General features: G+C 42.2%; 1 protein-coding gene across 1 annotated transcript in view; it reads left to right on the top strand.

Moving 5' to 3' along the window:
* LOC144512778 (rho GTPase-activating protein 6-like) overlaps positions 1–23,367 on the top strand; it is a 41,388-nt gene extending 18,021 nt beyond the window's left edge. Inside the window, exons 2-14 of the mRNA XM_078243701.1 lie at positions 7,610–7,769; positions 11,024–11,095; positions 13,839–13,987; positions 14,120–14,248; positions 14,837–15,032; positions 15,146–15,201; positions 16,901–17,051; positions 17,155–17,294; positions 19,458–19,637; positions 20,630–20,721; positions 20,825–21,075; positions 21,258–21,341; positions 21,958–23,367. Of these exons, the coding sequence (XP_078099827.1) occupies positions 7,610–7,769; positions 11,024–11,095; positions 13,839–13,987; positions 14,120–14,248; positions 14,837–15,032; positions 15,146–15,201; positions 16,901–17,051; positions 17,155–17,294; positions 19,458–19,637; positions 20,630–20,721; positions 20,825–21,075; positions 21,258–21,341; positions 21,958–22,517 (2,220 nt within the window). The 3' untranslated portion in view covers positions 22,518–23,367. The remainder of the gene's footprint in view (positions 1–7,609; positions 7,770–11,023; positions 11,096–13,838; positions 13,988–14,119; positions 14,249–14,836; positions 15,033–15,145; positions 15,202–16,900; positions 17,052–17,154; positions 17,295–19,457; positions 19,638–20,629; positions 20,722–20,824; positions 21,076–21,257; positions 21,342–21,957) is intronic.
* The last annotated feature ends 955 nt before the right edge of the window (positions 23,368–24,322 follow it).

Below are 24,322 nucleotides of genomic sequence, written 5' to 3'. Positions count from 1 at the left end.
GGGATAATTAAATAATTTCTGTTATAGCTGCATATAGACGAAACCATTTATGTCTAAATCACAGCAGCTGCCCTTTGCTTTGCATTGATATGGGTGGTATGATAATTGCATTTACCAACACAACAGCTTCCTTTTTTCACATAATACTCCATTTGCATGACCTCCCATACTGGAGATTGATAACCTCACATTTTACAACCAATGATTAGCCTGATACCGCTGAATAGCTTTCACATTGGGTTGTGTAACTTGTGTGTGGATAACAGGGATCCAAAATTCGGTGGTTATTTCCCCCTCGGGCATCGTAAGGGACAATGCAAAACAGGTGGAGAAGCCTAATAACAGTTACTATGTGGCATATACATGTACAAACACGCGCACGCACGTGCGTTCACTCACACACACACACACACACACACAGGCAGAGGGTGATCACTAATTACAAGCACATGTAAACCTTGAGGACCTTGAAAGAAATCTATTACATGCATGCATGAAGCCAACCTGTAAAATACAACAAAAAAAAAAACTTTTTGAAACATACTAGTGCATTCCTCTGGATCACTGTTGTGGCACAGAAACTCTGCTCAAGGGTCATTTAAAGCCAGCTGCAACACAAAAGGGAAAAAAAAAAAAACCCAAAAAGTACGATGTGAAGAATTTTGGAATGTTCCTTTAGTGTCTGTAGTCACTATAAGTGATGTCTTCCTGGGCCTCTGATACCTTCCTGGAATATTACTACATACGTCATTCTTGAATGTAGTTTATACAAAGCCAGCCATCATGATTTTGCCATTACAGATGTGTGAGTATGCAATGCATATGGTTGAAGAAAACACAGCTATTAATCAGAGATACAGTAGTGTCCGTGTCTCAAAGGGGCTGTACTGGATATTCAGAACATTAATATATCAGTAAACAACTTTTTCCTGTATAGATATAGTGGAGTAATGGCATCCTGAGCAGAGAATGAAGTCACACTCCCTCTGTGTGTGTTGTAATCTGAGATTCTCTGGTTCTTTGTTTTGATAGGTGGTCCGGCTTTGTGTGCATGTTAGTGCATGCGAGTGCCTTGTGCGTCGGTATCTGATGCTAAGGGCCGTGAAAAAGCGTCTATATTTGACGAGTTGGGAAGCGGTCTGTGAGAGCCCTGTATATCTATCAAGTACAGCCCCTTTAATTGGCTACCTGTGTTTTCCTTCCACCGGCAGATTTGTTAGCTGCAATCCATCCCATAGTTGTTGACACATTTCACTCAGAACCACACATGTCAACCTTATGGTAGCAGTAGAGGAAAAGTCAGAGATCATTAGGATTCATCCTCTTGAAACCGCAATTGTCTACACAACATTTTATGGTAATCCATAAGCAAATATTTCACTGGATATGTGAAAATATTTCACCTGGTGTCACTAAATGAAAAGTCAGGGGGTCATCAAAGTACGTAGGATCCATCATCTAGGAACCATGAATGTCTGCACAAAATTCCATGGCAAAAAAGTGAAGATATTTCAATCCGCAACAGATATTTAAGTTTAAGTAAAAACATCCCGCACTTTCGTCTTACAGTTCTACAGCAATGCTTTATGTAAAAAGCTGTTATACATGTAGTATATCAAAATATAAAACAAGGCTCACCATGACACAAATTGAAAAGCTTTAATTCATGGCCTACAGCCTTGACGTTTGTAATACATGCTTTCTTTAGAGTCAAAACTCATTGGAGTTTTGCAGGATGTTTACCCTGTCTGTTGCTCAAACCAGTGGATTAAAGACTTTATAGTAGATTTCTTTGTCAAAAATAGGCTTAGCATCATTGTCACTATTTACTGCTGTACATAGTTGCAATAAGGATATTTCCAACAGCACTTGAAGGCAGAGTGTGTATGCATGTGTAAACCTGATTTATGGTTCTGTGTTGAATCTACACTGTAAATACCTACGTAGGTTCGCATAGATACGGACCCTACGCCATAAATCAGCCTTTACTTTGGAAGAGGAGGGAATGTTTTCTCTTGCTCTCTCTCCCATGTCACAAACACAGTCATACAGTCACATGCCTATGACCAGATGGGGACACAGTTTTGCCAATGCATTGCCATGGCGCTCCAGGCCAATTATGGTCCCACTGCTGTCTCTGGCATATGGAATATTGAGTGGGAAAGGGGTGGCTGGGTTGTTTATTATTGGCTACAATAAGGCATGGTCCTGTCAATTAGTCATTAAAAACAATAATGATCCAGAGAGGACAATCACATCAAGTGGCAATGAAACCCAAACATGTGCTGTATAACGGTGATGATTCATATTATTAACAATGTTAAAGAAGAGAATAATTTTGGGAATGATTCACGCAGTGCATCACAGCAACCTCTGCCTCTGTGTGTGTGTTCCAGGTGCGTTACCATAGTAATAGTTCTCTCACTTCCTGGCCCTCATGCTTGTCTGTGTATGCGTTACCACGGAAACTGACATATTCCTTTGCCCATGGCTTTTTGCACCATCGTTCCTTTGTCGAACAGAAACAACATGCTGCAGTGCACCACATGTCCAAATGGCTTTAGTCATCTAACTGCACAGTGCCAGTCATGTCAGCAAAGTCATCAATCTTTCCAATGAAACATCGGTCAGCTGTGAGCACAAAGCAACAGCAACAATGACAACAAGTGTTGAATCCCATGCTTAATAGAAGCTTTGTACTAAGGCTTTAAGGAACATTTTGTATACATAACATGCACTGGTAACACTATAAATGGTTTATAACACCCAGGCACTTCCCACGAAGCTGTTTAGCTTTGATGAACTGCACACTTAAATCACTCTTTGCATTCTTTTATCTCACATGTCTAATCCTTTTCTTTCTCTCTTTCTTGCAAAGCATATTCGTGATTTATTGGGGTTTATTTCTGCTAATATAAAATTAAATTAAGTGTAGCAAACTGGCAGAAAATCCAATTTGTTAAAGCTAGGATTATCTGATTAGATCTGCTCAGCCATTCCAGCAAACAGCATATGTGGGGGGTTCAATAGTTCTAATAAATACAGAGGAAAACAGATGATGGCAGTTCTGTAAAGGCATAGCAACCAACTATATTTTGGAGACAAACATTAGGAGTTAAATGATGGTGACGGTAGCTGTGTGGCAGATTTGTCTCTATACAGGCTATTCAAACAGTGTTACATCTCACTAAGCGTCCACGTCATACTGAGGTCCAACATAATGAATGTGTGTATGTTCCAAAGGCATTCAGTGTTACGCTGCAGTGTGGCTTGACATTTGTTAGATGTGAGCAGTGAATGGATGATTTTGGAATGCAAATTGTGGTCCAGTAACAGGACCTCAACAGGTTTGAGTATAAAATAGGATATTGGTTGGTGAAAACATCATCCAGCTTAACTCCACTGATCCAGCCAAACAAATTAGCATTTACTATGATATATAATAGTGGCTGACTATCATTATCTCGAGAGTGAGAAAATGAGCACTCGATTAGATGACGGTTATTGGATGTGAGCCGTTTTCTTACTGGGGAGGATGAGTCATGAAAACATGAATCTCTACTCCTAATAATTTTAATCATGAATTCAAAATGACTTCTCCATGGCAATACGCTTCTGTGTTTGTGTCTGCTGCTCTTAAGACCAGGCTTGGATGTCTGACGAGGTAAACTTGGCCGTCGACTCTCAATGCTTGATGGCCAAAATGAATCCCAAATCATCGTTTTTTGCACCATTAAGTAGAGTAAGATTGTGAGTAAGTTCAAATTGGTAACTTTCCACACACTCTGCATCGTATTTGAATCGAAAAAAATATTCATCTTTTCGACAGAGGCTTCTTTTGTCTTTCTGGTGTTGGACAGGGCTGTTAAATGCTAACACATTTCATTCTGGGGATTTGGGGGTCATAGCAAACTGTGGAAAAGTTGTATTCATTCTACCAAAAAAACACTTTTTTTATGATTTCTGAGATTTCTGAGTACTTAGACTCCATCCATCCATCTTCATCCGCTTATCCGGTGTCGGGTCGCGGGGGGAGCAGCTCCAGCAGGGGACCCCAAACTTCCCTTTCCCGAGCCACATTAACCAGCTCCGACTGGGGGATCCTGAGGCGTTCCCAGGCCAGGTTGGAGATATAATCCCTCCACCTAGTCCTGGGTCTTCCCCGAGGCCTCCTCCCAGCTGGACGTGCCTGGAACACCTCCCTAGGCGTCTTCAGGGGGCATCCTTACCAGATGCCCGAACCACCTCCCCTGGCTCCTTTCGACGCGAAGGAGCAGCGGCTCTACTCCGAGCTCCTCATGGATGACTGAGCTTCTTACCCTATCTCTAAGGGAGATGCCAGCCACTCTCCTGAGGAAACCCATTTCGGCCGCTTGTACACTGGATCTCGTTCTTTTCGGTCATGACCCAGCCTTCATGACCATAGGGAGAGAGCTTTGCCTTCTGGCTCAGCTCTCTTTTTGTCACAACCGTGCGATAAATTTAATGTAATACCGCCCCCGCTGCGCCGATTCTCCGACCAATCTCCCGCTCCATTGTCCCTCACTTGCGACCCCAAGGTATTTAAACTCCTTCACTTGGGGCAAGGACTCATTCCCTACCTGGAGTAGGCACTCCATCGGTTTCCTGCTGAGAACCATGGCCTCAGATAAAGATTCTCCCTCGCTCGATTCTGACATTTAACAAATGCAAAAAATGTTAAAATGTATTGATCTAAAACAAAAGTTTACTCTGATTTAATGTATGACAGTAAAGAAATAAAAGTTTGTTTTTTCTGAAGTGTATGTAAATATCTGGTTTCAACTGTAAATTTGACAAATTTTAGGCAGAAAAAGAGAGTATGTATCTCTCCATCATAATGCTAATCCTGGAAGTGTCAAGTGTGGAGATGGCTTCCAAACAGAATAAAGAATTTTCTATATAATTTAATGTATACATCGGGTACAGAAGCCTGCAACTACCAACAACTAGTTTCTTTTCACATCACAGTATGTTGCTGATTTCAATGTGTGAAACTGCAAAATTGACATTTGCGACAGCTCTGGTTTGAACACATTAATCTGCATTGTTAGCCACATTACATTACATGTCATTTAGCTGACGCAAGTGCAAGTACATAAGCTTTAAATAAGAAAAACTACAAAGAGCCATATAGGCTTTCGGCCATCCTGATGTCAGTAGGGAGCTCATTCCACCATTTAGGAGCCAGGACAGCGGCCCTGTATGCAAGTACTAGTGTCTTGAAGCGGATGCGGGCAGCAATTGGTAACCAGTGAAGAGAGCAGAGGAGCAGTGTAGTGTGAGAGAACTTGGGGAGGTTGAAGACAAGTCGAGCTGCTGCGTTCTGAATAAGCTGCAGGGACCGGATGGCACATGAGTAGTCTAGAGATGAGATGACTAGAGCCTGAACCAGAACCTGAGCCGTCTTCTGTGTTAGAAGGGGACGTATCCTTCTGATGTTATGCAGCATGTATCTACACGATCGGGTAGTTGCAGCAATGTTGGCAGTGAAGGTTAGTTGGTCCTCAAGTGTCACACCCAGGTTTCTAGCAGTCTGGGTGGGGACTACCACAGAGTTGTCAGTTGTTATAGTCAGGTCTTGGGTAGGAGAACCCTTCCCTGGAAGGAAAAGGAGCTCAGTCTTGTCAAGGTTGAGTTTCAGATGGTGTGTGGACATCCAAGAAGAAATGAATAATGTCACTCAGACAGGCCGAGATACGTGCTGCTACTCGAGTTTCAGACTCCGGAAAGGAGAGAATTAGTTGGGTGTCTTCTGCGTAGCTGTGATAAGAAAAGCCGTGAGACTGAATTGTGGTGCATATAGACAAGTCCAACCACGATGAACGTGCAGTGAAAAAATATATGAGAGGGATGACACGGTGGTTGCAGATGTGGTGTGCCTTTTTGACCCCTTCAAATCACACATGACACCAAATTATGTGACATCATTCAACAAGGATCTACTTTGTCAAAAGTTAAACTGTGTGGGTTGGCTTTGGAACGTCTCAGTTTGTACATTTGAATGGGTGTCCCAGCATGTCACGCAGGCTTTCAGCTCATTGTTGCCAGAATCCAACAGTGATACCAGGATTTAGCCTGGCCCTTTCACTCTTCTGTCAGCATTCCACGACACTTAAGAACTGAAGCTCATCCATCCCCTTCAGAAATCCTTCTGGGCAGAACCAGCTCGACCGAGGAGAGGCCTCTTATTTAACTTTTCCAACTGTTTGTCTTTTCTTTTGCAGTGTGTGTGTACAGGCATGTGTGTGCACCCCCTCAAGCTGTGTGTGAGGTCAAGTGGCAGGGAAAAGGGCTTCCTCAGTCAGCTATAAGGAATGGCATATACACAAACAGCTGTGCTAGATGAAATGCTCTATTAAAAGGGGGGCAACATGCAACTTGCTTTTCACTGGACTTGTTGACAGGCTCATTCACACAACACCCACCCACACACACACTCTCCAGGTTGCCTGTGTCCACATCTTGTTTTCCCATGGCTGGATGACAGCTCTGTTGCTTCACTGCACTGAGTGGGGTCAAATAACAAGAGCGGGAGGAATGACTTGGAGAAAATATTGTGATAGATGCCAAATCATGAAAAGCAAAGTGACAAAGTCTTCAGTGCATCTCAGAGAAACCCATTTTCTACAAGATGTAAGGAATAAACATAATTCAAGAGATGACATGATAAAATTATATTTTTGTTCAAGATATAAACTGATGTAAAATGGTTTCTCTCTGCTTGCAGCAGCACAAAATAAAGATAAACACAGACACATTAGAGTACACTTGTAAGCCCTCTGTCTGGATAAGGCATTAGATAAATTGCAGCAAGGTCTTCTCTCTCTCTCTCTCTCTCTCTCTCTCTCTCCCGCCTAACCTCTCCCTCTCCCTGACCTCTTCTCTCACTAGAGAGAGAGGAATGCATGACCAGATGACTCAAGTGTTCATCAAAGCCAAAGCAATTCATTACATTTCACCTCAATTCGATTCCACCTTGATCACAGATTAAGGCGAAGCTGCGAAGTAAACCTGTCGGCGGCTGAAAAACAAGTGCTTTCTATATACTCTGGCCCCATAGGAATCACATCTCTTCCTCCACATATGCTACGCATTCTTAACACTGCTTTACGTGTGTGGAAAGCACATTGCAAATCCATCAGTGTAAGGCCACTTCATGTCCTCACTCGCTCCTTTTTTTCCTTAGCACGGGCTGTCTCTCTGTTTGTCTATACTTCAGTTTTATACATTTAGTTTGGCTCATGTTCTTGTAAAAGTAACATCCTGCAGTGCACGTCATATTTTGCAGACTTTTCATATGTGTTCCATATATTTTCCCAACTGTAATTGTTGGTTGTACTACATTTAATCTAATATAATCTACTCCCAAACTCATCATCTATGAGAATCATAAAAAAAATTGTTGACCCAAAGAATGCAGAGGCCAAGGGTTTACTTAGTTTCACATGCATCAAGTCCAGGGAACCTTAATGTTCTGTTGAAGATTGACTGGGAGGAATGTTTATTACATAACATGAAAACCCACCATACATTATATTTATGTGTTGCCTGTTCTAATAGTCTTATCATACTCTTTTGTCTACCCCAGGGTGATTACACGTGGAGCAGCCTGTCGGGGCGGAGCGTGCGTCTGACGCCCGTTGCCATCCAGAGTCTATCTGAGCTGGAGAGGGCCAAGCTGCAGGAAGTAGCCTACACCCGTTTACACCAGGACTATGATCTGGGATGTCAGATAACCATGCCAAAAGGTGGGAGCATGTGTGTGTGTTTTTACACATATTGCAGACCTGAGTTAAACGCTTACATAATCTTAATGTTTGTTAGTTCCGGGTTGCTAGGGTTTACTGCTTCAGCATACTTCAGATAACATCAGTTTTTCAAGACCCTTCAATTTATGTGCCTTTTAACCGTGACATCTGTGATTGACTCTGGAACTGTTCCATGTTGCAAATGCTACTCGTTAGATGTTCCTAACCCGGGTTTGCTGTGTAAGCTTGCACAGCTACTTTCAAGTGTCCCATAAAGTAAAGCCAAAGCTCGAGCCTCTGACCACTTCCTCTTACCATCCCTCAAGTGAAGTCATGTATGGTCTATGTTTGGGGAAGTTGTGACAACAAGACTTTAGATGTGAGCTATCCATCACATTGGGATCGGGTGCTTCCTGTTTGAGGTGGTATCTGTTGACCAGAGGGGGTTGACCTCTCCATAACGCCACGCGACTCCCTTTCCGCTGCAGCCGAGGCAGAGTGTAGTCACCCCACTAGTCACTACACTATTAAAAAGTCCTTTATGTTGCAATAGAAGGCTGTATTTGTCCTTGTGGTCCTATCTTAAAGCAAAACAACTGTATTTTGGTCATGTAAACCAAACCATTACATGAACTAGGGTTTGGAAAATGACAAAATTAGACAAATTAATCCAGATATAGCAGAAATGGGCAGAGCGCTGCACTGGAACTGGTTGAGTTGGTGGTTTTTCCTACAGGGCCCGCCCATGCTAAGAATGTCCACATGCACAGTTTATAGAAAAGGAAAATATACATAATCCCACTCAATTTAATGCAAACACGTGGGGAAGATATAACAAGTTAATAACCTTTATAATTCTGTTATCAGATTGAATACTAATACTGGAATGCACAACATATTTAAAAGCAGATGTTATAGAAAGGGATTTAGTATTGAACTAGTAGTATCAGAAAGACTTTTACTCCCTATTAACCTCCAAAAACTCTGGATCCTACATTTCCCATAACGCAACTCACCTGTTTCTTTTTCCTGGTAAATGCCCATGTCTTTTCTCCATGCTCCTAGTTTGTAATACAGGCTTCTTGTTAAAGAATTGAAAACTTTAAACTGAGACATCATCAGGGTTATTTTCTCAGACTTCTCATATTATGCTTTTTGGCTTTTTCCCTTTCCTTTGTCATGTTATGTCTTTTTTGTGCATGTTACAGATTTAGAAAGTGAAAAAGCCCAAAGTCCACCCCAAAAGGGACTTACCATCTTCCAGAGAAAACACTGTTCACAAACTGCTCCAAACAGCTCTGTTTCTGCTTCCCTGTCCTGTTAGTCATCACCATCATGACTCCCTAGATCTTTGACCCCTAACCCCCAGGTTGGGAACCACTGGTTTAGATAGTCTGGCTAAACAGTTGGCTTGTTTACAACCAGTGTTTGTCTGAACTCTTGTTTCTTACCACAAAATATTTCTTTATAGTGTTGTTGCTGTTTCCAGACCTCAGCAATTGGTTCAATACAAGGTCATGATCAATAACAATGATGGCCAAAAGTGCAAAAACGGACCCAAGTTGTAATACAACTTTTACTAATTTTACTTTCAGTTTAAGATTTAGCCTTGCTATTAGAACGGTCTGTCCATGCTCACACAGATGCACGTTACGCACAGTGTGCAGCACATTTTCCCTGCACTGTATAGGAGTGGAGTGGCCGCCATAGCAGCAGTATAGTGTAGCCGGTGGATTATCCAGGGCCTTGCATTCCAGCTGAAGGTTAAACCTCTCCCAGCCATGATTTAATACGTACTTGTCTGTGTTGCTTATGAATTCCAGAGCCCCTAACGGCCGCCATGTGCTTGCTAGGGAAATATTTCAACTCGTGTGTAAGAGTTTTGTGTGTGTGTGTGTGTGTGTGTGTGTGTGTGTGTGTGCCATTTCAGCTGTGCTAATGTGGGCTTTCAGCCCTGCTGTTTCTCATATTTATCCGAGTGCCAGGGGTCATGTTTCTTCAAGAACGAAAAACACAATAAAGAGAGATAGAAGTGAGAGAGAGAAAGAGGGATGGGACGAGGATGTGATGAGAGAGAGAAGAAACAAAAGGCTCGTTAGACAGTTTCCCAACTGGTTAGGAGTTAGACTGGGTAAGTTTGGAGGTTCGGGGGATTTCCTTACGCTTTGAGAGCAATCTGTCAAAAATCCAAACCATTTCCTATCTCTGCTTCTCCCTACTCGCTCTCGCTGCCCTCACTCTCACAACATCTGCTTCATTTCTCTCATTTCACACCCACTCCTCACTTATTCTTCTCTTATAGACCCTAAGATTTCCCCTCTTGTCCTTCTGACTCCAAGCGTTTTCTTTACAGCTTGGAGTCTTAAAAGCACATGCACGTTTCTCATATATCACTACAGTGGCAATAAATTGATTATCAAAGAACAGCAGCAATGTTGAACTTGTTCAGATTTGTCAGAGACGGTTGGACACATGAGGAAACAACCTGCTCCTTAACGTAGCAGGCTACTATTGAGCGTGTTGTTGGGGCTGGATAAAATACCTGAACCCTGCAAAGTGACTCATTCGATACAGCTGACAGGAACAACTGGGGGTTCAAACTGAGGTTGCTAAACCAGCAGATGAAAGCAAAGACTCTCTGGTGGATTCACAATGATCTGGTGTGTAAAAGAGTTGGTTTTGGATACCAAAAAACCAACAGCAAAGCGACCGAATGATGGCATTAAAAGCTGCTGAGGTTTCACAAACTGACATCCTGGCGCGACACGAGGACTTGGAGACTTTTAAAGTTGCGTGTGCCACGGCTTCCAGATTTCCCTGATCATTAATCAGCAAGTTCAGGAGTCATTCATCAAGTTGAGAGCTGACAAGTGGCTTTTCCTCCTTTCAGAGCACTCCAGCCCAAAACCTGGATGTAAAGTGCGCGCACACACACACACACACACACACACACACACACACACACACGCACACACACAGTATTGCAGTCCAATATTTCCAAAACTAAGAAAATCCTTAACACATATGAGCCAGTGGGTGATCAATTTAATATGCTTTTCTGCAGGCTAAGACCATAGCTGAACCTGTCTGATGTTTCAGTTAAATGGATTTGAGTTCACAGACGGCTTTCCCCTCTGTGGTTAATTTATGTCTGCATTCCTGACATCAGCTTATTAGATATATTAAGCGAGATAAGATATGGAAACCATTTGTTTCAGATGATTTATTTTCTTGTTTTTTTTTTCCCGGCACAGATGGACAGAAGAGGAAAAAGTCGCTGAGGAGGAAGTTGGACTCGCTAGCAAAAGAGAAGAGTAAAGACAAAGGTACGCGCCTTGACTAGATTGATGAGAGGTTAAAGAAAATACTGAACACAGATCCTGATTTTCCTGGGGTTCAGTACTGGCATTATTTGATATGCCACTGCTATCTCATCTCCCGCCCGGGTACCTGTTACCTTGGCGATGGCAATATCCATTTTTCGCCCAGCGTCTCTCTCTCTCGCTCTCTCTCTCTCTCTCTCTCTCGGTCTCCCCCTCTCCCTCTCCCCCCCCCCTGGCAGCGAGACAGAGGGCCGGTCTGTGGTCCCCGCCCCTCAGGCAGGTGAACAGCGGGGTTAGAAAAACATAGTTTCTGTTTACTGGGCTTTGACAGTTTATATTTAGCTTAAGTGGAGGGACTCCTTGTAAGGGGACTGGCTCTGAGAAGCAGCCACTCTGCTGCACTAAGCAGAAAGGAGCCCAGTTGCCGAGAGGAGCAGGAGGCAAAATGAATTGGGCTTTTCTTGTCAGATTTGTACTGATCCCAGGTTTTGTTTACAATAAATACACATGGAAATGTCAAAAATACACACACCGGTGACGATATCTGCTTAGGCTGCAGTGTTCTCACGGAACTAACTACAAATTAGTAAATAATGGCAATTACTTAGTTAAGTTTTATACAGTCATGCACTTAAGACATTGAGCTATGACAAGTATTCATAAACAGTTCATAGACATACAAAGCATGCATTCATCTGACTCTGGCAAGCATGCAAAAAGTATCCAAAAAAAACAACAAGTATCTCATGTAGTCTGCATTATTTTCCAGAATCAGAAGTATTGTTCATATTTTGGAAAATTAAAATTGGACTTTTTTCAGTGCTATCTTTGTCATCCTTGGAATTAACATTATTTACTGCTTGAATAAATATGAGTATGAGTTGTCTGAAAAGAAATGCACATGCTTCGGCCAGCCTGATATTGTCAAGGGCAACTGTAAATATATTACTACAGTTGGTGAGGTAAACCATCGTACATTTTCGGACAAATACTTTGAGTTCCATATACTGTATGTAACAGTTATGTCAGGGTACAGCTCGGAGCCGAGTGTAGGTGGGTTTCCCCTCCACTACATGCCTGGCTTTGCCCCTCCAGAGCAGATGGCTTAGATGTACCCGTGGTCTAACCTGCCAAATGGATGGAAATTTAATTTTCTCCCAGGGTCTCTGAATACCAGCCCTGCATTTCACTTTGAAGCAGGCACACCCGTTTCTCTGCAAGACAGAAACGGAGAGACAAGGAGAACGCTGGCTCCTTTGACGTAGCCAGACCTCAGTCAAACTATATCTGCAAATAAGATGTAATAGTTTAATCAGCTTTGAGTACTTTATGGGTAATTATTATTTTATTATTTATTTTACCTCAGATAGTATCAAGCAAGTTGTCAGTTAAAGTAAAGAATTACAAATTAGTCTCTAAAACACTTTTTGGCACTTTCACTGTATTGTCCTGTGTGGTAAATTCCACCCATCTGGCACTTTGTGCACATTAAAACAAACATTTTGTATTATTTATAACTTTCCTGACATTCTGCACAGACATAGAACATATCCAGCTAGTACAAACACATTGCATGGACATAAATAAGAAATAGCTATAAAACAAATGTTGCTGAAAATCAAGACTGAAGCTGTAGGCCTGGAAAATGTAGATTTATGAAAATCTGACATGGTTTGATAAATGTGGTCTGGCCGTGGATGCATGTGAAGTACTTTGCATTACGTTAGCAAAGCATTGTACATTAATGCGATCCAGACTGTGTATGTGCATGTGTAGGTTACATAAACCCTGTTAATGCTGTGAGGCTGCAAAGCAAATTCGTTGTGTCACAGTGTTAGTGGTCAAGTTGTTCATGAACACAGCTCTCCACTTGTGGTTGTGGAATGCGTTTCGCTTTCTCTCCCTCTGTTTTCCTTTGCCTCTTTTCCACACACACACACACACACACACACACACACACACACACACACACAGCTAGACTGTTTTTCCTCATCTGTTGGCTCAGGCTTTGGGATTCGGTATAATGGAATATATAGCCTGTGATGGCCCAATGTGACATCATTTCTCTCTGAAGTGAGCTCGGTCAAGTGTTTGCATCCCTCAGCAGTAACACACATTTGCAAGTCCTAAATTAATTGCTATGGTTTCGCTTCACCAGATTCTTGTGTAAACTCTTGCTCAATTTAAGAATATGCCTTTTGCAACTTCTTGTCAAAACAAACTGTTCTCTGTGTACTTCTGTCATATGTCAAAATTAGTGTAAATACAACAAAGGAAGTTAGAACATGGCATTGCTTGCAGGTGTGAGTAATCAAAGTTGTGTTATTTTGGTCAAAGGCACTAGAATAAGTGATCCGTCGTAGCCAGCTTTTTGCCAACTTTCTTTCCGTGATGTCTTGTTTTGGAAAACAGATGTACTATAGTAGTGCTTTAAGAAATTGAACTGACATAGTAGTAAACGTGTTGTGAGGCTTTTATCAAATGTAAAAGCTAGGCGAGCTGCAGCAGAAGTTTAATTGGAGATGTGTTTGAAGTTCCTGTTACAAGAGTCTAAGAGCTATTTTTGGATGTTGCTAATAGAGCTTTCATTTCCTCCCCCCCCCCTTCTTGCAGCTAACGTTGTGCTTTTCTTGTTCAGTTTTCATCCACAAAGTTTTATTAATTTTTTTTGCACTCATCCCCTTTCTTTTCTGCCTCTTTTCTTCCTCGTCCTTGTCTCTTTCATCCTCATCTTCTTTTTCACCAGAATGTATACCCCAGGCCTTCAGTATAGTGCTCTCCCAGGTCATCGCTAATGACAGAACACACAGGCAGCGTCAGGACAGCTATCGTCAGGACCCTCCACAGCGCGAGGAGCACAAGGACTCCTCCGACCTTGTGTCGTCCATTTTACAGGTCTATCAATTTCAGAGAATTCCTTTTCTAAAAAGGACAATTTTTCTTATGAAATATATAGAATAAGACAAATTGTCCCATTTGTAGTATATGTAGGACAAGCCACTAACTCTTGGATCATCTCTCCTGCAGTTTGCCACCAAGCGGCCGTCCAATAAGGAGTTATCCAGCAGTAACTCCTCTTTGAGTTCCACATCTGAGACAGCCAATGAGTCAACATCACCCAACACGCCTGAGGCTGCACCCCGAGCACGCAGGAGGGTGAGACAAAACAATACATTAATCCCAGTCTGAATAGTCTCGCATTGCCAGACCTTCCTCCACAGTGCTGCGGAGGAGGGTCTGGCTAGTCCACACAGCATTCCGGAATGGGAGAAAAATGTGCTCTGGTTAACTGGCATTTCTTTAAACCAATCACATTCGTCTTGGTCGCTGCTAAGCGCCAGACAAAGCAACGGTGCTGCTGCAAAATAGCCTCGGGAAGGAACTTATTTTGGTGGAACGTGTACGTTCAAAAGTTGTTTTAGTCGTGCAACAGAAAACTCAGATTGGACAGATAGTCTAGCTAGCTGTCTGGATTTACCCTGCAGAGATCTGAGGAGCAGTTAACCATAGTCCTTATAAGTCGACAGGAGTTTAAAATGCCAACACAAAGAAAGCGGAAGGTGACGGACATCCTGCCAAAATGAGGGACATCCAGCGGAATTTCCGGCCGCACCTGGACAATCCCGGACATGAAATGTCGTCGCTATAGACTACAGTCTGAGCTACAGACCTGGGACCAGGTTTTTTTTCCTTCTTTTTTTTTCAGTTGAATCTGTCTGAATGAAATGCACTGTTATCCTTCAGGGAGGCATGTCAGTGGACTCGATCACGGACCTGGACGACAACCAGTCCCGCCTGCTCGAGGCCCTGCAGCTCTCTCTGCCGGCCGAAACGCTGAGTAAAAAGGAGAAGCACCGGGACAAAAGGCTGAGCCTCAATCCCATCTACCGCCAGGTGCCCCGGGTGGTCGACAGCTGCTGCCAGCACCTTGAGAAATACGGTGAGCATATAATACTCTACCACCGTCGCCAACATATATATTCATTCATCTTTGATTGTTACGACAGGTGCTAGAGACATCTATCAAATTTATATTCTTTCTTCTCCACTCAGGTTTGCAGACTGTGGGGATCTTTAGAGTTGGAAGCTCCAAGAAGAGAGTCCGACAGGTGAGGTCATTCGGAGTTTTGGTGATGGAGAGCGATGTCTGAAGTGACATTGTTGGGTTCCTTACAACAAATCAAAGACTAATTTTGCTCGTCTCATATTCTTTTATGAAAAAAAGTAAACCGCAACAAACAAAACCTTTTTATAAACAGATCAGGGCAAAAATCAAATAGCATGATATTTTTGACCAAATACCTCAATATCGATACCGCAACGGTATTGTAGTGTTGACAATTAGTGCTTTCACAAAATATTTACACAATGAGATTTTTGATAAATAATCATCAGTAATGTGGATATAATGACTATGTGGGTAAAGGCAAATAATAGAACAGTTACAACAGTCTGGTAAGTTCATCATTCAGAAAATGACATCACTTTAATGCAGCCTTTAAAACCAGGAAGAGACAACACTCGCTATATTACGATATCCAAAATCTAAGACGATATCTAGTCTTATATCACGATATAGATGTACAGTAATATCGATATATTGCCCAGCTCTAAAACAGATGTGCAATAACCAACACAGTTATCCATGGTGCCAAAGCCAACACACAACAAAAAAAACACTTTAATATATTTCTAAAAAAAAACATCCAACAGATCTGGTCCTAATGCTGTATTAGTTATTCAAGCAATGTATTTGTCATACACTGCAAAGAAAATCACGGTTAGGCTTCATGGCTCATCCAGTTTGGGCAGCATCATTTTTACATAATCTTGTCGGTGGCATGTTTTTATAAAACTGTTTTCCACTTGTAGCAGTTACAGGGAACTAGACACGTATCGTTTATTGAGGGAAGGGAGGTTATTCATTCACTAACGGGCACAAGCACATGTCTTTTACCTTCAGCTAGAGGTCTCACTTGAATTATTACATTTTAATGAAATATAGGACTGACCTTCAGATAAAAAGACATTCAATTTCTCTTGGTTTCATTGTGTAATCAATTCATTTGATTGAATCACTGTGTCCCTTTTAATGGATTGATCAGCTGTACTCTTCCTGCCTTTAAAATACAGTTTTTTTCTGGCCTGTGTGTCAGTGTGGGACCTTACGGAACAACATTTCAACGATGCGCAAAGAGGAGAATTACTTGGACCAAATTATTTTTTAACTCCTTTTATATAAAAATGTTCACAGTCGGAATAGGCTCCATACATAATACTTAAGTGTTAATTATTATTAGAGGGACCACTCTACCCCCATGTATGTTTATAACACCTCGTCTTTATTGTAAACGCACTGAATGAAATGGTTTGTATTCACACATCTGTATGTTATTCTTGACATTCTCTACTAGACTTTGTTAATACAATCCAATGTCAACATTAATGCATTTGCCACCATTGTCAGCTTACTGAAATAAGAATGTATCATCTTATTTGCTGTAAGCGAGAGTAAACTGAGCAGATTGACCCCGATATATCCATCATCGTGGCCGACAATAGGCTAATTCTCTGGAAGTAATCCAAAAGTCAGATTGTAGAGCTTAAAATGCTTACTGGTGAAACTAGTTTGAGCGCAGAGTCTACCAAGAGGACCAACAGGAAGTGAGTGCATGTGTGTGCTTGTATGTGCCTGTGTGTGCACTACCTAGAAAATAATGTCCATTGTTATGTGTGGAGGTCGTTTCTGAATCGCCCTTTTCCTCTCTTTTTCCTTTGCCCCTTCTTTTCTTTTTGTCCCTGCTTCAGCTACGTGACGAGTTCGATCGCGGCATTGACGTCCAGCTGGATGAGGAACAAAGCGTCCACGATGTGGCTGCCCTGCTGAAGGAGTTCCTCAGGGACATGCCTGACCCGCTCCTCACCAAGGAGCTCTACACGGCCTTCATCAACACCACATGTAAGCTTCATCTTCCCTTTTTTATTCCCCTCTTTGCCTGACCTCCTTTCTCATTTTCTCTCTTGTCTTCATTGAACCTTATCCATCCTAATCTGTGTTGCAGTGTTGGATCCAGATGAGCAGCAGAGTGTTACTCAGCTACTGGTCTACCTACTCCCAGCATGCAACAGTGATACTCTCCACCGCCTCCTGGAGTTTCTGTCTACTGTGGCCGACCACGCCCATGACCGGCAGGACAAAGAGGTGAGTGCCAGTTTGTATCAACAGGGAATACGACTTAAAAAGGTCCTTCATTAAATCCAGGAATTAAGTAGCAAACGATAACATGAGGAAAAAAAAACATATCCAAAACATTCAAAGATAGTAGTCAAGTGCAAACAGGGTACTTATGGGCAGCTTACACATTTTGTTTGATTTGTTTTTCCACCTCATTGGGAGGAAATTACTGAAGAAGTGATAGGAATCAGTTTGTGTGGCTCAAGTCTTAAAAAAAGTTGTATAAAGCTTATCATGGCTTCAGAAGGAGCTACTCAAAGTCTTATAAATTGCACTTAAATCTATCAAACTGTCTGCAGTCCAGTTGCATTGTGTGTAATGTAGGCGCCTGGTTTTGACCAGGGAAGAAAGCGTGGAATAAAAAAGATGATCTCTCTGGCTGGCTGCATCAATTTCTTTACTTTAAAAAAACCCAAAAACTGTTTTTATGTCTCTGCATGTGTGTGGGGGATTGCAAGGGAGTGTGACTGTGTTGTTCAAGTGTGAGAGAGAAGCAGAGAGTCTGTGCGCAGATGGAAGTGTGTTTTGTCGCCTTCGTGCGTATACATGAGAATGGACTAAAAGCATGACTCCAGTATCTTTATCCGAGATTGTGACAGGAAGTCGGGAGCGTTTTTTACACTCGTCCGGGAACAATACATTCATACTTTTGGGCGCTTGTGGCTCCTGTGACTGTTTCTCCTTTGGGAGTGGAAATGGAGGAAATGTGGAGAGAAGCAGAAAAATGAATATTTCTCTAAAAAAAAAAGTTGTGAAAGCTTTGAAGGGCTTGTAACTTTAGGTGCCAATTGTGTCACAGGATGTACTACACCATCGCTCAACCCTAGCAGAAACAGATTCAGCTGTCATACATGCCAACACTTTTAGTGTTAACAAACCCCATGTGCCAACTCTTTAGCCATCTTTTGTTAACGTGACGAAAACAGAGAGGGTGGAGGGGATGGGGGTGACAAGAGAAACAGAATGTTGGAGGGAGAGGTGAGAAAATCAACATGGAAGGATGGAGATGTCAGTGGGAACTGGAGAAGTAAAGGGAGAGAAGAGCCAAGAGGGAGGAGAGGAAATGTCTCCAAGGACCATGTAACTGCAGCAAAACAGTGTAATGTCATTTCTGCAGTACTTATCGCTACTTGCTGCTTGTAACAGAGTAATTTCCCAATTTGGGATTAATAAAGTCCATCTATCTGGTTCGACAGCCTCACAGCGCTGCTAGCATGGCTGCTCAGTCTCGTTCCATGTGATTCTCCAGAAGGTGCACACTTTCAGAAGATACAGAAGTTCTGCTTCTTTCTCACTGTGCCAGCACATGTCATTCTTTGTGCAATAACGATCACCATCAATCCTTCATTCAAACAAGGCCTCCTCAATGGGTTACAGAGAAAGTACCTGATTATCTACTTTTCTGTGTCTAAACCAAGCAGCAACATCTGGGTTGGAAAAGTGAAGCCAATGTGGAAGTGCCTTAAACCTGCATTCTATCTAATTTCCAGCAGGGCTCCAAAAAGAAGTCAGACTCTATAGAAGTCTATGAGAAAATTACCCTACTTTTTACTTGATTTATTACCTCAGTAAACATTTTTCTAATGGGCTTATGGTCTCAATCACTCATTTCAAGACGTCTTCAATACAACATGATGCTCATTTGGTAAATTATGGTCCTATTTATTTTAAAATAGACAATAAAGCAAGGGATGCTTTAGGGCGTGGTTAAATCAGGACAGAGGCTTAGCAATGCGTATCCATGGCACTGTGTACATTAATAGCCGTGAACTTGTTTTTGGGTGCAGTCGATGTTTACATCTCAAACTTTGACCCAGTCACTGTGTTTTAACGTCATGAAAGTTAATTGGAACATTTTGGTTGCCTAAAAATGGCTTGTTCAGCATTCGGTAGCACCTTGCCATCCAAAGCTAGCTAGCTAACCGTGTCATCCTTCCCAGCTCCGCCCTCTTGTCCAAATATGGTCACTTCTTAATCCAAAATACCAAGATGGTGATGGTCAAAATGCAAACTCCTGGCTTTAAAACAGCACTCCATAAACCAATGGGTGACGTCACTGATGCTACGTCCCATCATTGTTTACAGATTTGTTATGGTCTGAATCCAAACTGTTTGTTTCTCCAAATCCAGATCACAGGGAACAAGATGACATCTCTGAACCTGGCCACCATCTTTGGCCCCAATCTGCTCCACAAGCAGAAGAGCTCAGACAAGGAGTTCAGCGTCCAGAGCTCGGCCAGGGCAGAGGAGAGCACAGCCGTCATCGCCGTGCTGCAGAGGATGATCGCCAGCTACCAAACCCTGTTCATGGTCAGTCATTGGGCGCGTGTGTCTCTAACGCTCATCCTCGTTTCCTCCTTTCATTCCTCCACTCCTCCGCTAAACACATTCACTCATGCACAATTTCCCCTCTCGCATTCCCATGAAGGCCTAAAGGAAGACAATCCCGCCTGGCTTAGCAGACAATGGTTGTGTCTAAGTAAATGAAAACAGAGCTCTGCCCATTTTAGTGGGGAGAAAGAAAAGAAAAACAATTAAGAGTGCAAGATGACAGATAGGAGTGTTTTTTAGTCAAAATCATGCCCGAATTCTTAAATTCTTCTTAGTACTTACAATAACATCAAGGACTTTTCATTGTGATACTTTGAACTTATTCTTTCCAAAATAAAAGCTGAAAATTCAGGCATGAAAGCCTTCATGCACGGATTACCACACATCATCACTTGCTTTTGTTCCTTTCTGTTCAGACAGACAGTTCAGGTCATTTCAGGTCCGAAACCTTACACCATTATGTTTTGTAATCTGCCACTGTAGTTCCCCTGAGGCTTACATTCCTGCAGTAAGCCAATAAAGAGCTATTAATCGTGTATAGTGAATTGGGACTGACTTACTCAGTCTTGGTGAGTAAAAACAGATTTGTAGGCAGCTCAAGGACTTTGAATGACATCTGAAAGTTGTTTCCTAACTTGCTTATGCCTTCAAAGCATTTGAGGATAATTCGTAGAAAGTAAGTGTATTTGGGCAGGGTTCTTCCTCCAGTTTTATTATTATTTTATTATATATACACTAGAACTCAAGTGCACTTTAATATCACATGTTTAGGTTAATGCAATTTATGAGAATATATATATAGAATTGGTACCTGACCACTGTTTGGAAAATACATGTTGTTATTGTAAAGTTGTTTTAAGCAGGTTAACTTTGTAGGTATGATTTAAAACGGGCATATGAGTAGAGGAAACGTTAACTTTTAACAAAACTATCTGAGTGAAATAAATGAATAAAGAAACCATGTTTTTTAGGTGCCTCCTGATCTGCAAAATGAGGTTTTGATGAATCTGTTGGAGACGGATCCAGATGTGGTGGACTACCTGCTGAGAAGAAAAGCATCACAGTGAGTTCCACACACGTAAACACAGGAGGTGTTCACATACACGTGGTCTGCCATTTCTCTCCGTCCGTCTTTGCCCGTTTCATCCTTCTGTAAATAACAACAGGAGTCCCGACCTGTTGCAGTCAGAGGAGCCCTTCGCCCTGAGCGAGCGCCATTCTTCCAGCGACTCCAACAAGGTGTCCAGCGGCGAGGTGTCCCCTTATGACAACAACTCCCCAATCCTGAGTGAGCGGAGAGGAGAGCCAGAAAGCCCGGGCAGCGAGCCTCTCTTCCGTGTCCCAGAACAGTACACTCTGGTGGGTCAGGTGGCCGGCTGGAGCAGAGAGCCTGGGGCTGACCCTTGGGGTGCCAAAGGTGAACTGTATAGTGCTTATGATTCTCAGTGCTAGATGATTTGATTTCTGTAATTTGTAGCTTTGATTTTTAAAACGTTTTTGCTAGGTATTAAGAAGCAAGTTGGTTCTTACTCTATGTGCCCTTGTTTACTGTGTAACTGAGTATGGAGAGGAATGTGACCGGCCTTTTGCTTCCTTCAGATGCTATATCAGAGGAGCACGCTAACATTTGGGGGACGTGGCACACTACTCTGAAACCAACACTTAAGGACCAAGCATACACAGGTAAACTGTTTTCAGTCAGTGCAGGCCCTCTGCAAATTTTGTTCCTAGTGGTTAAGGAGCCAGATGAGTAAGTGTCTGACACCTGGTGCTGGTTATTACAGTAACTATCAGTGGAACAAGAAGCTGCAGGACATTTAAAATTAAGGAGCAGCACTGAGTACCCAGCTGTTTGTTTTCTGATCATCAAAAACCAAAGTCCCGCTGCTTTTTTATTCATTTTTAGTCATCTAATTAGCAACTAATTTACAAATATGATGCTAGGTAAATGCATTCAGCTGTGAGGGCAGAAAACCAACACATTACTGTATTAGGTTTAAAAATGTGCAAAATTCTGCAGATTTTTTTTTTTTTTTAAATGCCCACCGGAAATTTATTCAGCTTAACAAATTTAAAGGAGTTGTAATTTCTAAATTGACCTTGCATAAAAATGAAAGAAAAAACTATCAGAAGTTTTTTATTTTTTTATTTCTCTCTTACCATCAAAGATGCAATAAGGCCTGCCAAAAGGTTTGTCAATAAAAAAAATGTTTTAATGTCAAGCATCAACTAGTGATGCATTCAGTGATACTCATTAAACTAATTAATTCCACTGATGTAGTTGATGTTCTGTTTCTAGGTTCCCATGGCAACATGTCAGAGGGAAGCTCCCGCAGCTCACAGGAAGGTCTCGACGGACAATATGGCGATGGCAGGCAGCAGGCAACGCTGCAACGGACTCAGACAGCGCCTGGCATCGCCGAGTGCAGACCCCATCCCCCGGTCACCAGAGTGTGTACCCAGCTCAACACCAACCCCTCTGTGACGTCACACCTCAATAGCACGCAAGGCCTCCATCGAGCAAGCGGACACGGACTTAACCCGACCTCAAGACCTCAAAGCGGGGTGAACACTGGCGATGGTGGCCCTGCTGTTCGTAACGACATCCGCTTTCGTCCCCCTTATAACGCCCACCATCAACTGTCTAGTTCCCAAAGTTCGCCTCAGCCCTCAACAGCTCAGCGGCCCCCTCTGCAGCGCGGGAGGCTGAGTGCAGCGCAAAGTAACTCTGCCTTGATGACAGAGAACCAAATGGTGCCGCATAGCCCGGAGTGGCAGGACTGGCAGCGGGACCGGTGGCAGATCTGGCAGCTGCTGTCCTCGGACAATGCCGATGCACTGCCTGAAACGCTGGTGTGATTTCAGACCATTAACTGCTCCGCTAGCCAACCAATGGCGTGATCAAACCCCATCCAATGACAATCACTCCTTATCTCTACCTTCATTTCATGTTTTGTCTCAGCCCGTCTTTCATCCCTCTGTGCTTCTCCTGCATCCTAGCACCATGGCGTTGTTGTTTAAGTGTGCAGCTGCTGCCTTACACAGACTTTTACATCCAAGAGCCACTAGTATTTCTTGTTTAAAATGGATGTTCAAAAGTTGCTTTCCATATGTCTTGTCCATAATGACATGAGCTGAGTTGAGTTGGTAGCATAAAAAATGCCCACCGGAAATACCTCAAAAAAACTATCCTTTTGTAGTTTCTCAGAATGTTACCACAACCATATTTTCTATTCAGAGTGAGTTCAGTCTTCATATCTCAATTGAAAATAATAGGAACACATTTGTTTCTTTAGTTTGTTTTCAATTCATAATTAAAAAAAAACACTTTTTCTCCATACAGACACCAAGATGTACCCATTAGTAAATGCTGCTAAATGTCTAACTTTTGTGTGCGTACTGGTATTGTAGTTCAGCCACATCTGTCTAAAAATGTATATATACAAACATACATACACATTATATATAAATTGACGTGTAAAGTATATAATTTGCCAATCTACTAAAAGCAAGTCAGCTCTTTAACTGGCAGTCTAAATGTTGGTGTTTAATTATAAAGCACTTGGCTGTAAGTTTGCTTATATATGTGCTCTTGCCACCTACTGCAAAGCAGCAACACTGTGCCAAAGTCACAATTTTTTTTTACTTCACAATATTTATCGTACTGTTCATTTCATCCAGTTCATTTTGAATAAAAGACTCAAAAGCTTGTGACATTGGCACGTCTTTGTCAGGAATTTCATAAGAAAAGGAGGCTAATTTACACTAACATGACATAATCTGGGCCCCATTTCAGGAATAAGGTTTAACAAATTCTGAGTCTAACCCTGATGTCTGAGTTGATTTATCCTGAGATGGGAAACTGAGTTTTTGGTTACAGAACAGCTGATTTGAGTTGCTTCAATCAACTCAGTAGGTTCACGTGCGTGCACCACCACAATAAAAAGGCAGCATGAATGGAGCCGTGATACTACGATTCCCCATGGTACCAACCACAAAAAAACGTGTCGGCGGAAATACTCATGCGCACAAACGAGTTCAAAAAACAACACAGTGGCTGCTGCAAAAGAGAGAGAATTTGCCTGGGAGAAAATTGCTGCTAGAGTAAATATTCCAATATGGTGTATCATATTTAATCATAAGTATAGCCTAATATTACTGGTGAAATGGTATTGAACCTATAATCTATTTAATTTAGGTGCAATCCTGCGGGCGAAAAAGTACTAGGCCTATAATCCCATTCTGAGGCTGCAGCACCATCATTAACAGAATTATAATTCATAATCTTTTATTTCAAAGGGTTTACATCATTCACCTGCAATCATGTGGAACTCCTTTTTAATGACTCTTACTGGTTTGTGTCCAGGGAACACTACAAAAACATTTAAAACATGTTTCAGAGCATCACACTCTTCTGACGGCGCTTTGCTATACAGTGGCTTTACTAAAATGCTCCGCATCACCAATGTTGTAAAGAAAACTGCCGAATTATGTGACACAAATAATCTGCTGGGATGTAGATCATGCCCAAGATGGGTGACGTTAATGATATGTGGACGGATAAGAGACTGGGAAGAAAAACGATACCGCTCAAATAGGAAGTTATCTGAAAATGAAAATGTCGGGGCTTCAGTATCATCTCCCGACAACACCCTGCGAAGTAA

The sequence above is a fragment of the Sander vitreus genome, chromosome 24 (genome assembly GCF_031162955.1).
Source record: "Sander vitreus isolate 19-12246 chromosome 24, sanVit1, whole genome shotgun sequence".
Lineage (NCBI taxonomy): Eukaryota > Metazoa > Chordata > Actinopteri > Perciformes > Percidae > Sander > Sander vitreus.
Note: the sequence above shows the minus strand (reverse complement) of the source record. Positions and strands in the feature narration are given on the sequence as shown.